Genomic DNA, 12,579 nt, shown 5'->3' on the forward strand with positions numbered 1-12,579 from the left:
GAAAGATCATCCTCAATTGCAATCTGCTTTCCTTTATCAAGAACAATGTCTTTTGTCATGGTTGTCGAAGGCTCAACAATTTTCTCTTCACCCTTCTCCTTCACAACTTCTTCATCCTTATCCTTTTCACCCTATTTTCCAACATCTTTAATATTTCCCACTTCACCTAACTCCTCAGCTATCATCTCTGCAATGATCTCAATCTTAGGAGGATCCTGAGTAGCATCATCAGAGTTATCCACTGCTTGATTATCAAAGGCATCAACTAGAGCTTCTTGTCCAACCGAATCTAAAGATGACTTATCTTGTTGTCCAATGGGTACATCTGCAGGCACATCTGGGATAGATGGAGTATCCTTAGGCCCCAAGACTTCTGCTTGCTCTTCCGAAAAAGATTTTTCTTGAAAAGAGTCTTCTGAATTTACATCAACTCTTTGTTCAATCAAGAAATGTCTCAAAATTGTTTCAGTTTTGTTTATCACTTCATCTTTATTTCTTATCATAAGCTTATTTACCCTTCCCTTGCTTCAGAATCTATCCTTGGCAAGTTTCAGTAACCGAGTGACTTCATCTCTAGAAATAACAAAAGATATATTTACTAGCACATATTCCTTTATTCTCTCATCCTCAAGTGAAGTTGTATGTCTCCTTGCATCAAAAATGTCATACAAGCTCTTGGGGATCATAAATGATAATTATATTAAGGCCTTACTAAATTTATCCATATACTCTACAATTGCTTCTTCAACAGCTCACTGATCTTTATCCTCAAAATTCTCATAATATACAGAAACATTTTTCAAATTTCCATCTTTCAAAATCTCATCAATTAGTTGTTGCAAAGTCAATGAGGGCACAATCTCATATGGACCTTCAAGCTTACCAGACTTAAGAGCTTGATCTATCTCAGATTTCTTTTAGTTGTTGGCTCTAGCCTTTCCGAATGGCTCTCCTTGTGACTTAGCTTTCTTAGCAGGCAGAGCATCACCAAATGTGGGCTTCCAAACCAACCTTGCATAGGTGGCAGTCTTCTTTACTTCCCTCACCTCTTCATCCAGCTCTATTTCCTCTTTTGCTACAACATATTGCCTTGAAGATTTCTCCTTCTTTCTCTTTTAAGCTCCACTGGTAGATACTGTTGGTTTAGGCTTGGGTGGAGGTACCGACTTTTGCACACCGGAGGTAGGTGTAGATTTGCTAGGCTTGGCCTTTGACTGCTTGGGAGGAGCCGATTTAGCTTGTGGCTTCACCACATCTTCCTCCTTCAGAATGTTTTTCTCTCTTTCTCTCTGCACTTCTTCTTTGGTTATACCCATTTGCTCAGCAAATTCTTCGACCTCCTTTCTCACCTTCCTTTTCCTTTCGAGCCTAGCGAACTTCTTATGCAGGTCTAGGTCTTTTTCCTGAAAAGTTCCAAATCTTTCTTCCTTCTGATCCACCGATTTTCTCAATATGTGTTGAGCATATGCATCAAGTGTAACAAAGTCAACCCCATACCCCATGGGCATGATCCAAATTGTTCTAGGCTCAACAGCCTCCATATGGCACTGATCCTTATCAATCATAAAACAAATGGTCTTCTCATATTTCTCTACTATGGTTTTAGGAATTCTCTCTCTAGCTTTCATATAATATAGTCTTGGAATTTCTTGAGATAGCCCCATAAGGAAAATATTCCCATCACATTGTCACCTATACCCAACAATCCTTCCTTAATTTGCATCGCCATTGATTTGTCATAAGCCCATTGGACATTTCTAACTCTGGGGATCTCACTCAAGAAATAGAGAGCTAAGCACACAATTAAGGATCTAAACTTGAAGGTATGTTTCTTATCTTGCTTTATTTTCTTCAAGCTTCTCAACAATTCACTTAGGAGTACTGAACAAAGATCACACCTTTTATCCTCCTTGAGCATCTGATATGCAGTGAATATGGTAGTACCGGAGACTAAGTTCTGCCTACTAGATTGATGCACCTTTTAGCCCACCACCATTGACGCAAATCTTACATCATGCTCAACAATTTCATTGATTGTCATTGACCGATTATCATATTGGGAACCGGTAACAGATGCCACAGTGGTATTATGTACTTTCCTCGGGCTAGGAATCTCATCGGTTGCACTCAAGCATGTGACTGTCTGAATGGACCGCTTTGTAATCTTATGTGGTATGTCTAGCCATATGAACTCATCATGAACCCTGATGAGAATGTACCTGACCCATTTTGCTTTATCAAATACCAGAAAATGGATAAACTATGTGAATTCCTTGTCATGAAGAATCTTGTATTCAGACTTCAGATTTCCCAGACTGTCTACCATATGCTTGTTATAGAGTGTGAGCATGTCTGCATTGCCAAGTTCTTCAATATCACAGTGAATGTATGCCCTTATATCTTCATTGTGAAGAATGTCATACAAGACTGAAGAAAAAACTCCTTCTGAATCATCTTCAACCGATTTGAAAAGATGCCTTTTGAAAATGGGCCTTACCCTCTCAGAAATATCAACTAACAGAGGAGTAGCAATACCGGATGAAAATGCCATGACAATTTTAGGGTTTTAAAAAGATAGCTCGTGAATGGATAAATACCTCTTGATTCACAACTGGGCATAGGAAATCGTTGAATGATTGCTTCAAGCTCAGTTTTTGCTGTCAAATCTCTTTTACTCTGCAGCTTTGCTCTTTTCTCTCGATCGCATTGTGAGGAATAAACTTTTGAAATGCCCTTTTAACCTAATTTTATGTTGTAATAAATGCTCATCATCAAAGCTTCCGGTTATCTCTTTTCATTATTTCATTCACCAGATTACCAAATTGTCACAAATCTTTCGGATATCATATGCATGCTTGGTCTAGATCTTTTGCACCCTTCCAGAACTGGTTACAGATCTCCGAAGAGGGGGTTCTACTGATCTGCATGAAAAAATCCCCCCTAAGGCCAAAAAGCCCTAGTTACCGAATGAGGTTCCATCACTGGATTCAGGTGTGGAGCCATTCTGCACATTCTGATCTTCTTTCTTTACCCACATCTTCTTATGTTGATCTATACCTTTGCTTTTCCTTTCTCATCAGATTTGTTCTTATTCACCGATGCATTCTTCCTTCTACAATGTCTTGCAATATGACCTAGTTTGCTACATGCATGACAAACAACATTTCTCTGCATAGGCCTAAAGTCCATCTGATTTGGTCTCATCTTGTATTGGTTAGATATATGTCTAAACATCCCACAAGCAAAACATCTCTTATTTTAGAAATTGATCATCATTCTACACATATTTGACTTATGTCCAAAATTGTTGCATTTGAGTCATTGACCTATAAAGGTAGGACCATTGTTCACATTATTCATCATCCCATTATTCATTGTACTTCTGCATTGATTTGCCAGATGACTGAATTTATTGCAAGTAAAACATCTACCATTGAATTTATAGGCATAGGTTATCTTACCGGAGGTTTCTTGTTCTTTTGTTGATGATTATTTTGACCAAAACAGGAGGATTCTCCTTTCTCAAATCCAAGTCCTCGTGTGTATTTTCCATGTCTCTGACTATCCAGCATCTCATCTAACCAGGCTGAATTAGCTTTGAACTTATCTTTGTATTTATTAGCAGTAGTCAGCTCATCTCTTAGAATTGTGATCTGTCTTTCAAGTTCTTGTCCATCATTCTTTGTTTGCACCAATTCAAGTTTCAACTGATCATTCTCATATGTCAATCTACAACATTCATTAGATATGTCTTTCAAGGATTGAGTCAAGCTTTCTTCATTCTTCTTCTTCCGATCTTCAATCTCCTTAGTTAGCTTCATCACAATAGATTGCATTTCATAATTCAAGACTGCATTTTCCCTGGCCAACTTCTCACATTCATTTGTCTTGTATTGATTTTTAGTGCTTTGCTCTTCTTTCTCCTTCAGCTTGTCCATCAACTCCTTTCTCTTTTCTCAAGAAGTGTTCAATTGATCTTTTAGGGTTTCAATGAAGTCTTCAACTCCATTCAAATTTCTTTTCAGACTACTATTTTCCTTCACTGTTGCATCAAGATCTTCAAGTGTCACACTATGCTATCTCTGCAAACTAGAGTCCATTGATTCAATCTTTCGGATCTTCCTCAAGATATTAGGATTCTTCCAAGGCACAAGGCTCTAATACCAATTGTTGGAATCAATGAACACTAAGAGGGGGGGGGTGAATCAGTGTTCCGATATTTATAAATTTGTTAATTTGATTATTTATCCATCGGATGATAATAACAAAAACTATGATGTAGAAACACAAAGCAAATAAGCATATAACCATAACACTAATATTTTTACGTGAAAATCCAAAAAAGGGAAAAACCACGGTGGGATTGAGTGCCCACAATATTATTATACTATGGCCAATAGTAGAACAATATTACATGAGGGGAATGCACATGCATTCAGACACACTTCCTAGAGCTCATTGTTCAATTACAAGAGGGCTACAACCCGAAGGCTCGCCGCCTTACAGGCTAATACAAATGATTACAATGAGTAATGAACTGAAGAAAAGAATCTGACTATGCCAAATAATAGTTCTAGTTAGGCACAAAGTGATCCGATGTTGTTAATCTGATAAATTGCTCAATTATGTTTTTCTATTGATTACCGAATCAACAAAACTTAAGGTGTGCACGTGAAACTACACTCAATCGCTCCCAAAATCATCTCACACATCATATCCACACACAAATGCATTAACCCATTCGATCTTATATATCCACACTAACAAAAATGATCTCCCACGAGTCAGCTTCTCAAAATATCAGAATATGAAATGTGTAGCTTTAAGTTGGCTCAAATATTCACAAGACCATATTCCGGATCCAAAACATATGATCACACACTTTCCATAAGTCGGTCCAATTACCTCAAACTTACCAACAACCATCGGAATCACCTCAAAGAATCCGGTCCACATGTTACACCACCAATAATGAAGATAACTCTGTTTTACTGCTCTACCGGATACCAGACCTTCTAACATGCTTAAGAGACAACACTGGAGGATAGCATTGCATGATAACCTGCTTCTCATACTCAATCAACTTAACTCTGATCACTGAAACCAAAAGCATATCATGGAAAATGAGAAATTCTCACCAACACTGTACACCGAGTATCACCGACAGACATATACCAAAACTCACTCAGGCCATCCGGATATCTCAAACTCCATACCAGATAGGATCAATAAGCTGAGTTGCCATCAATGACAACTCCTAAGAAATATCATGCACCAATAATCATCAATCTTCATTGGAGCATCATAGGAATAATGTCTTATGCCAACAATTACCTTTATGAACACCCTTGTAGGTTCAATTGAGCCCAAAGCGAAAGACATTTTATCCATTCTCAACAATTGACTTGTCATTATACACATTTTATTAATTAGCTAGTCTATCTACCTTAAGGAACAAGATATACATGGCCTTGAAATGGATTTATCCCTTTAGAAGTGGGAGAGTGATTTCGTGACTAAACTCATAACATGTAATTATGGATATCCTAAAAGAATATTACAACACAATCAACTTGGCATGACATGGAACATTGTATCTAAAGTGAATGGGCCAGTTGTGATAGGAAGAGTAATAGTAACCAAGGAACATTTGATAACATTGTTAGATCCTCTAATAGTAAGCTCCATTTTTTGTAATTTTGACACTACCCACATTCAACTTTTTCAAATAATCCTCAATAATGATGTACAAAGTAGATCAATTGTCAACCAAGATGTACTTTATTTTAGAATTGTGACACCTCGCCACTATTTGTAAAGGTAAACCTTCATTAATAACTAACTAATGTGGGAGTTCTATGTCATTAAACAAAATAGCATAATGCTCCTAATAACCAACAAATTCTATCGAAGAAGTCACTAGTTTGAGTAGTCTCAAAATTCTCTTGTATAATTTCTAAAGATTTTGGCAAGACATCCTTGTATTAAGGTGTTGTACACACAAAACCTCAAAGAAATAACTTAGCTTGTGTATTCTAAACTTTTTGAATGAGATCATATTTTGTAGGTGTCTTGGATGTGATCCTAGGTTCACGAGGAAGATTTACTTGTACTCAATGACAATATTGGTTGCTAAGATGAAACATTTTGACCTTTATCCATCATTTGATATGTATGTCAAATGTATCATAACTCTATGAAGTAGTCTTGGCATGAAAGTAAGTATATCCCTAGGAAAAGGTGGCTTAATATGAAAGGTCATATGAGAAAATACATAAACCATATGGATGGTAAGGAAAGTTGTAAATTGAAAGATAGATATGAGAAGGGTCAGTTGCATCCACATTATTTTCAAGCACACAAGTGTATGAAAAATAGTGATAAATGAATTCAATCCTATAAATGAATGATATAATAAACAAGATGAATCAAAGCATTGCGATACAACCACCACTCAAATAGAGTCTAGACTTACTAATCAATTAGATGTCATTGTCTAAGTACTCATAATTCACAACAAAAAATATAACTTAGCATGTAAGGATAAATCAATTGTACCATCAAATTCGTCATGTAATAAGTCCTCACTATGAGTCATAATATCATTGTGTAATAACTAAGAAGATAACTAAGCATCAATAGCATCCACACAAGAAGTTAGTAAACTAACATTGTAGTCCATGATATTATCATATAATGCATCGCAAGGTAAATTAGCATCATGAATAGAATAAACATGAAATAGAAAGGGAATATCATCACAAAGTAGAACATGACCATGTATAAAACATGGGAGCTCACATAAATCACGTCTTAGACAAGATGCACCATAAAAGAAGATAAATATAAGGGGATTGAATTAGGGCTATCATGACACGTAAGAGGGATAACATCATAAGGTGCAACAACATCATAAATAGTAAAAAAAAGGTATAACTGCATCACATCAAGGATCATCCCTAGATGTATAAAATGGCTATAAAACAAATTAATAGCTAGGTCACTAGTAGAAGCTATGAAAGAGGTATCTTTATTATAAAACATGGTGGCATTGTGTGAATTTAGCTATGAAACCATGTGTGAATTTAGCTATGAAAGAGGAGAAAATACCCATGACAAAGATTTAATACTACTTGTGCATAAAGGAGGGTAGGTGTATAAGAATCAAATAAAGTTCAAACAAGTACACATTCATACCTAACAAATAGATACCAATGATATGAGAATAAGGTGAATCCAAACCCTAGCAAAAGATGATATAAAATAGTACAATTAAAAATTCAAAACCTTAATTAAAGAAAGATGAACTCTAAGGTCCAGATCTTAGATTATGTGACATATTAAAATCCTCATTTTATGTAGAGAAAATTACACGTCACTTACATATTGAATCATGAGGATAATAAAAGTACCCTAAGATAAAGAGCTAAAAGGATAATTGATAATAAAAGGATTGTAATTAAGGGGAGAATTAAATAAAATAAATAAAAGAGACTTAGCTTTCAATCTGATGAAGAAAATATTATTAAAAATGTCTAATTCCAATTCATTCTCCACATTACAGAAGGGTCTAGACCTATCAGCTGACAACCTCAAAACAGTAAACTTATTAGTTAACTGCCTGATTCAGGGTCAGCCCTATGGTGTGGGAAGTAATTGTACCAATATGAAGAGTTTTGTCTGCCAAGGTTGCCTGAGCAGACAAGAAGGAGAAAGAATTTGCTTACTTCAAAGGAAACAGAGGCATTCTTGTTTTCATGCACATACACGAATTAACAAACAGAATCTGATAATAAATACTGCACAACAGAAATTAGAGAAGCATACAGATGGCTCTCCACATTCATATGTAACTGCTGGAAAACAACCATTGAGCCACTTTGTTGGCCACCTGCCATGAAAGATATGTTGTTCTGAATTACTACTATGAAGTATGGGCTAATGAATTTGACTCAGAGCAATATATTTAAGCCCAAAAAAATCATCACATAAACTAAAACAGGGATGAAAAAAACTCATGTGAAAACTTACATGCTCTGGAGAGGAAGGATCATGGTGGGTATATATGCAGTCTTCTTCCTCTGCCCCTTCCTCCTCCTCTTGGCAGTTGTTAAAAGAGAAAATATTATAAGGGCAGGTGCAGTGATTGGGCGTAGCACAATTGCAGAAAGGGAGAACCAGATCTGAGTCCCTTAGGTGATATTCAGGGGCTGGATAAATGGGTTTCCAGGGTTCAGCAGCTGAACCCTTTTCCTCCTGTTTGCCCTTGGGGGAAGAATTCCTCTTATCAATTTCGAAATCGGGCAATTCAACCCCGTATGCAGAAATCACAGATGCTTTGTCATCCTCCTCCCCATCCGCAAGAGAAGAGGCAGGCTCAGATGGGGCATAGCAGGATTTCTCAGAGGGTACAATGGGTTTTCCATACAGTTCTTCCAGATCCAGACCGCCTCCATAGGGAGTGGGATCGTACTCTGGAAAATAGGTATCACCCATTTCTCTTCACTAAAGTCCAAGCTACCTACTCATTTAATGGAGCTCAGTGGAATCTACAATTATTTCGCTTGACAAATCTGTAAAAGGGAAATTTCTTAGCCACTCAAAGGTCTGCTTTATAGTCAGCAATCCTCACTTCCTTTTCAAGCTTGAACTCTTTGAATCTACTTTTTAAATGCCACTTTAACCTTTTTCAACCATAATTAAGCAACAACGATCACTATTGTAAATTTGATGTTGACATCTTGAGCCATGACCAAATTAGCATCCAATGTCTCTTTTTTATTTAGTTTTGTGTATATTTTGAGGAAATGTTTTGACATATGTTTATAATGTTGATAGGTGTAAGTTTTTAAGAAGTTATAAGTTGTTTATCTAATTTTATTTATACATAATTATATTGTCTTATTTTGTTTTTGTGTATGCATGTTTTCATATATATGATTTATTTGTCTCAATTTTGTGTTTATTTATACACTAAGCTCTAAATAATGTATGCCTATCATGATCCAATCTATCTATTGATCTTAGGTTGTGTCTATGGTTGTAATGTCATCCTTGTAAGTGAGAGTTCAACATGCCCTAATTCAATTTTAAGCTAAATTATACCAAGTATTTTCCATCAAGGGGCAACCTAGTATAAAATTTAAGTGATTTCTTGTTATGCACTTGTATTATTGTGCATTCATTCTAGTCTTCTCACATGTCTTCATCCATATGGTTTCTTTGCCTGAATTTCATGTACATACACTAGTCCCCAAAAAATGTATATTTGTTTTGATCCAATCTACTACAAATCCTAGATTGGATCTACAATCATAAGATCATCCTTGCAAGTGAGTGCTCGACCTACCCTAATCTAAATTCAAAAATTTAAATTTATGCTAACTCTTACTAAGTATTTCCTTCCAAGGGTTGATCAGTATGAATTTACACGACTAGTAGTATTGGGTTCAATTGATTCAGACATTGAATCACAACACAAAAAAGAGCATGGTTTGTCTCGCCACTCTACTCAGGTTGAGGTTCAGAGCTCTACTCCTTTGGACAAACCACTTGCTCTTCAGTCATGCACTCACTTCTTCCATACCCCGGAGATTGACTATAGGTCCGATCGTCGGAACTGGACCTTGTAACAGGACTTTGAGGCCTATCACCTAATCAAGGTGCATTCTTACTGGGGTGCAATTTAGTGAATCTGGGAATACTTCACTCTCTCGATTGATCCATTCGATTGGCCTAAGGCATATTTCATTTAAAGACATTTATTGCATTCATTCTAATTGTAGAAGCAAAATCTCTCGTTTCATATGACTTCTTTCATCATAAAGAAATGAAAGAGTAATCAATTGTGAAATATTTAGATTTTGTGTACTAAAGGAGTAATAGATCTACATTCTAGATGTTTGTTTATTATTCAATCTATTCTCAAGGGTTTATTGAGGCATAGTTCAATCAAAGGCCCTCCTCATAGCTTTGATCATACAATAGTCTACCAAATACATTTATCAATAGTCACTATCCCACAAGCTAATAGAAAAGACAAAACATAAAATTCATCTTCAATGCAAGCATAAGAGAATAAGTCCAATATTTGCTATGTAAGAAAATGAGTAGTTTATATCACTAATATATAGGAAACTTGCAATATTATCCCCTAATAGAACAAAGATAATGCACATAACTAAATGCATTTAAACAAAGAAGATGCACTTTATAATGAAGAATATAACACATTCAATATCTTCATTGAATCGTAGGCTTTGTTCTTTGGTTATAGCGCTAAGTATTTTTGTTTTCTTTATTCCATTTCTAATTATAACATTAAACACATGTCAACTAATCCAACACTAGTTGTTAATTGTTTAGTCTAGGTTAATATGTGCTTATTTGCATGCATTATATTGGATTAGCCTATACGAAGATTAGAGATAGCTTATGATCTTAATCGAGCATAGGAGAGACACATAGAGAAATGTATAACCTATCCAAATTATGAGAGTCACTTAAATAATATTATGGATTATAGAAGGTGCAATGAAAATTGTAAGACAAGGTGTAAAAATTTATTAATACATTCAAAGAGTGAAAAATTAGTAAAAACACTCCTATCCAATGACAAGATAGGGATAAATACATCAATATATGAATAACAAAAGAGCTATGAATGAAAAATTTTCTATTAAAAATAGAAGAAGCATTTTCCTCAATTTGATTAGACTAGATGAAGTGTGATAATAGTAGCATGAAGTGTGATAGACGATATGTGGAGTGTGGTATAAGATGTGTGAATCTATAGCATCAACAACCATCTTGAGTGTTAGATGACTAAGTCAAAAATGATATCTCTCAAATGAAATCCATCTCATAAGATGTATAGTGCCAACTTAAAAATAGATGAAGGTCGATAGTTGATAGTCATATGTTTGTTTCCATATCCAATGTGTATGGTTGTATTGCATGTGTGGACAATCCAATGTATATGGTTGCATTGCATGTGTGGACAATCTAATGTATATGGTTGCATTGCATGTGTGGACAATCCAAGCACATGGTTCCATTGCATGTGTGGACAAGATATTTCCAAGTGTCAAACATTTTATGGTGTATTGCATTTTACATGAGATATTACCATGTGTCAAAAGTATATCATGCCAACTGTCAAACTTGTATAGTGCCAACTACCAAACTTGCATGGAGCCAAGTGTTATAGCACAATTCCAACCAAGTGTCATGTATGTATGGAAGTATAACATGTAGACAATGATATTATATGTGTTGTATATGTATGGTTTGAGGAAAAACTATCAAGGTAGAGTATGCATATAAATTGTGTAATAATGCAAATGTATAAAAGTAAAAATCATATGCAAAGCATGATACTTGAGGAGTATTTGGAAAAGCTATTAAAGATTGCATACAAAAAAATCTCGAGAGGACATAACTATTAGCTGTGAGGCTATTTGATTGAATAGATGCACATAGGAGTATTGAGAATAAAGCTAGCATAGTTGTATATGAGGCAATATTTCTATATATACATATATGTACAAGGTATCTTAGCACTATGAGAGTACACAAGGAAATGGGGAAACAGATGTAATACATACAATGTTGCTTTATGGATAGATGCATAGAATTATACTTAGATTATTTATACTTCCTTGAAGAGTTGTGGTTCTCATTACATTTTGAATCACACTAATAAAGTTATTTGATGATGATAAAGACCGATTGAGGTTGATGACTCTTGAAGATGTGTTTAGATCATAGTCCCCTTCTTAGAGACAAATCACCCTCATATGTAACTTTGAGTTCCTCCTTGTGGTTACCTATAAATGTTGAGGGATGTATGGTGCCCCTATACTCTGAGGTTAAGAAGAACAAAGTGTATGTGTACCCATGTAGTTTTCTTGAGGAAAGTGTAGACATTACTTATACATGAGAGTGGAAAATATAAAACACATACTAAAATCATTACAAATTCAAAGAATGTTATTGTTAAAATCCAATTTTACACTTTAATTGTAATGTTTCACTCATATAGATTATTGGGATTAGGGTGTCTCAACCTTTGCAAGTCATATGATTAATTTTATTATTTAATTATTTAGTTGATATTTATGTTTTATGCCTACAATGTCAAGTCATTTTGTGGTGCCTATTGAGTGAGGTAGCATCCTAAATGAAAGTGACTAGGATCATATGATAGATTAAGATGGATGAAATAACCAAGTATATATGATAGAACTATGACAAGTGAGCACCTTGAGATATCTTCTTCATTGCATTGTTTTATAAATTTGGTACTTGTGTATTTTACAATATGAGATCAAGTTTTTATAGATGTTGTTATGTTGTCAGATTCATTCCAAAAACCTTGGCATTGTTGAAGACTTGTGTTAATGAGATTGGCTCTATGATTATATTGTATATCTGCATTTGATTACTGATAATATAATTGAGTTGTGCTTTTTAAGTGGGGTCTTTCTCTCGAAAGTTTTTTCCCCACATTAAATTGTGTTATGGTTTGTTGTTGTTGTTGTTTTGCTTGCTTATTTACATTATCTAAATGTGCATGTT

At 35.1% G+C, this 12,579-nt stretch overlaps 1 protein-coding gene across 2 annotated transcripts; it reads right to left on the reverse strand.

The window, feature by feature from the left end:
• Positions 1-7,495: 7,495 nt before the first annotated feature.
• LOC131060158 (uncharacterized) lies at positions 7,496-8,657 on the reverse strand. Of its 2 annotated transcripts, XM_057993280.2 has the most exons (3): positions 8,032-8,657; positions 7,828-7,891; positions 7,496-7,693 (listed from the first exon to the last, which is right to left on the reverse strand). In XM_057993280.2, exons 1-2 carry the CDS (start codon positions 8,494-8,496, stop codon positions 7,844-7,846), a joined length of 513 nt encoding a protein of 170 aa, XP_057849263.2. In that variant the 5' UTR covers positions 8,497-8,657; the 3' UTR covers positions 7,496-7,693; positions 7,828-7,843. The 2 variants fall into 2 exon arrangements, with proteins under 2 accessions (XP_057849263.2, XP_057849262.2); XM_057993279.2 differs by having other exon boundaries at positions 7,496-7,891.
• Positions 8,658-12,579: the final 3,922 nt, after the last annotated feature.

Source organism: Cryptomeria japonica, chromosome 7 (genome assembly GCF_030272615.1).
Source record: "Cryptomeria japonica chromosome 7, Sugi_1.0, whole genome shotgun sequence".
In the NCBI taxonomy this organism is placed as follows: Eukaryota; Viridiplantae; Streptophyta; class Pinopsida; order Cupressales; family Cupressaceae; genus Cryptomeria; species Cryptomeria japonica.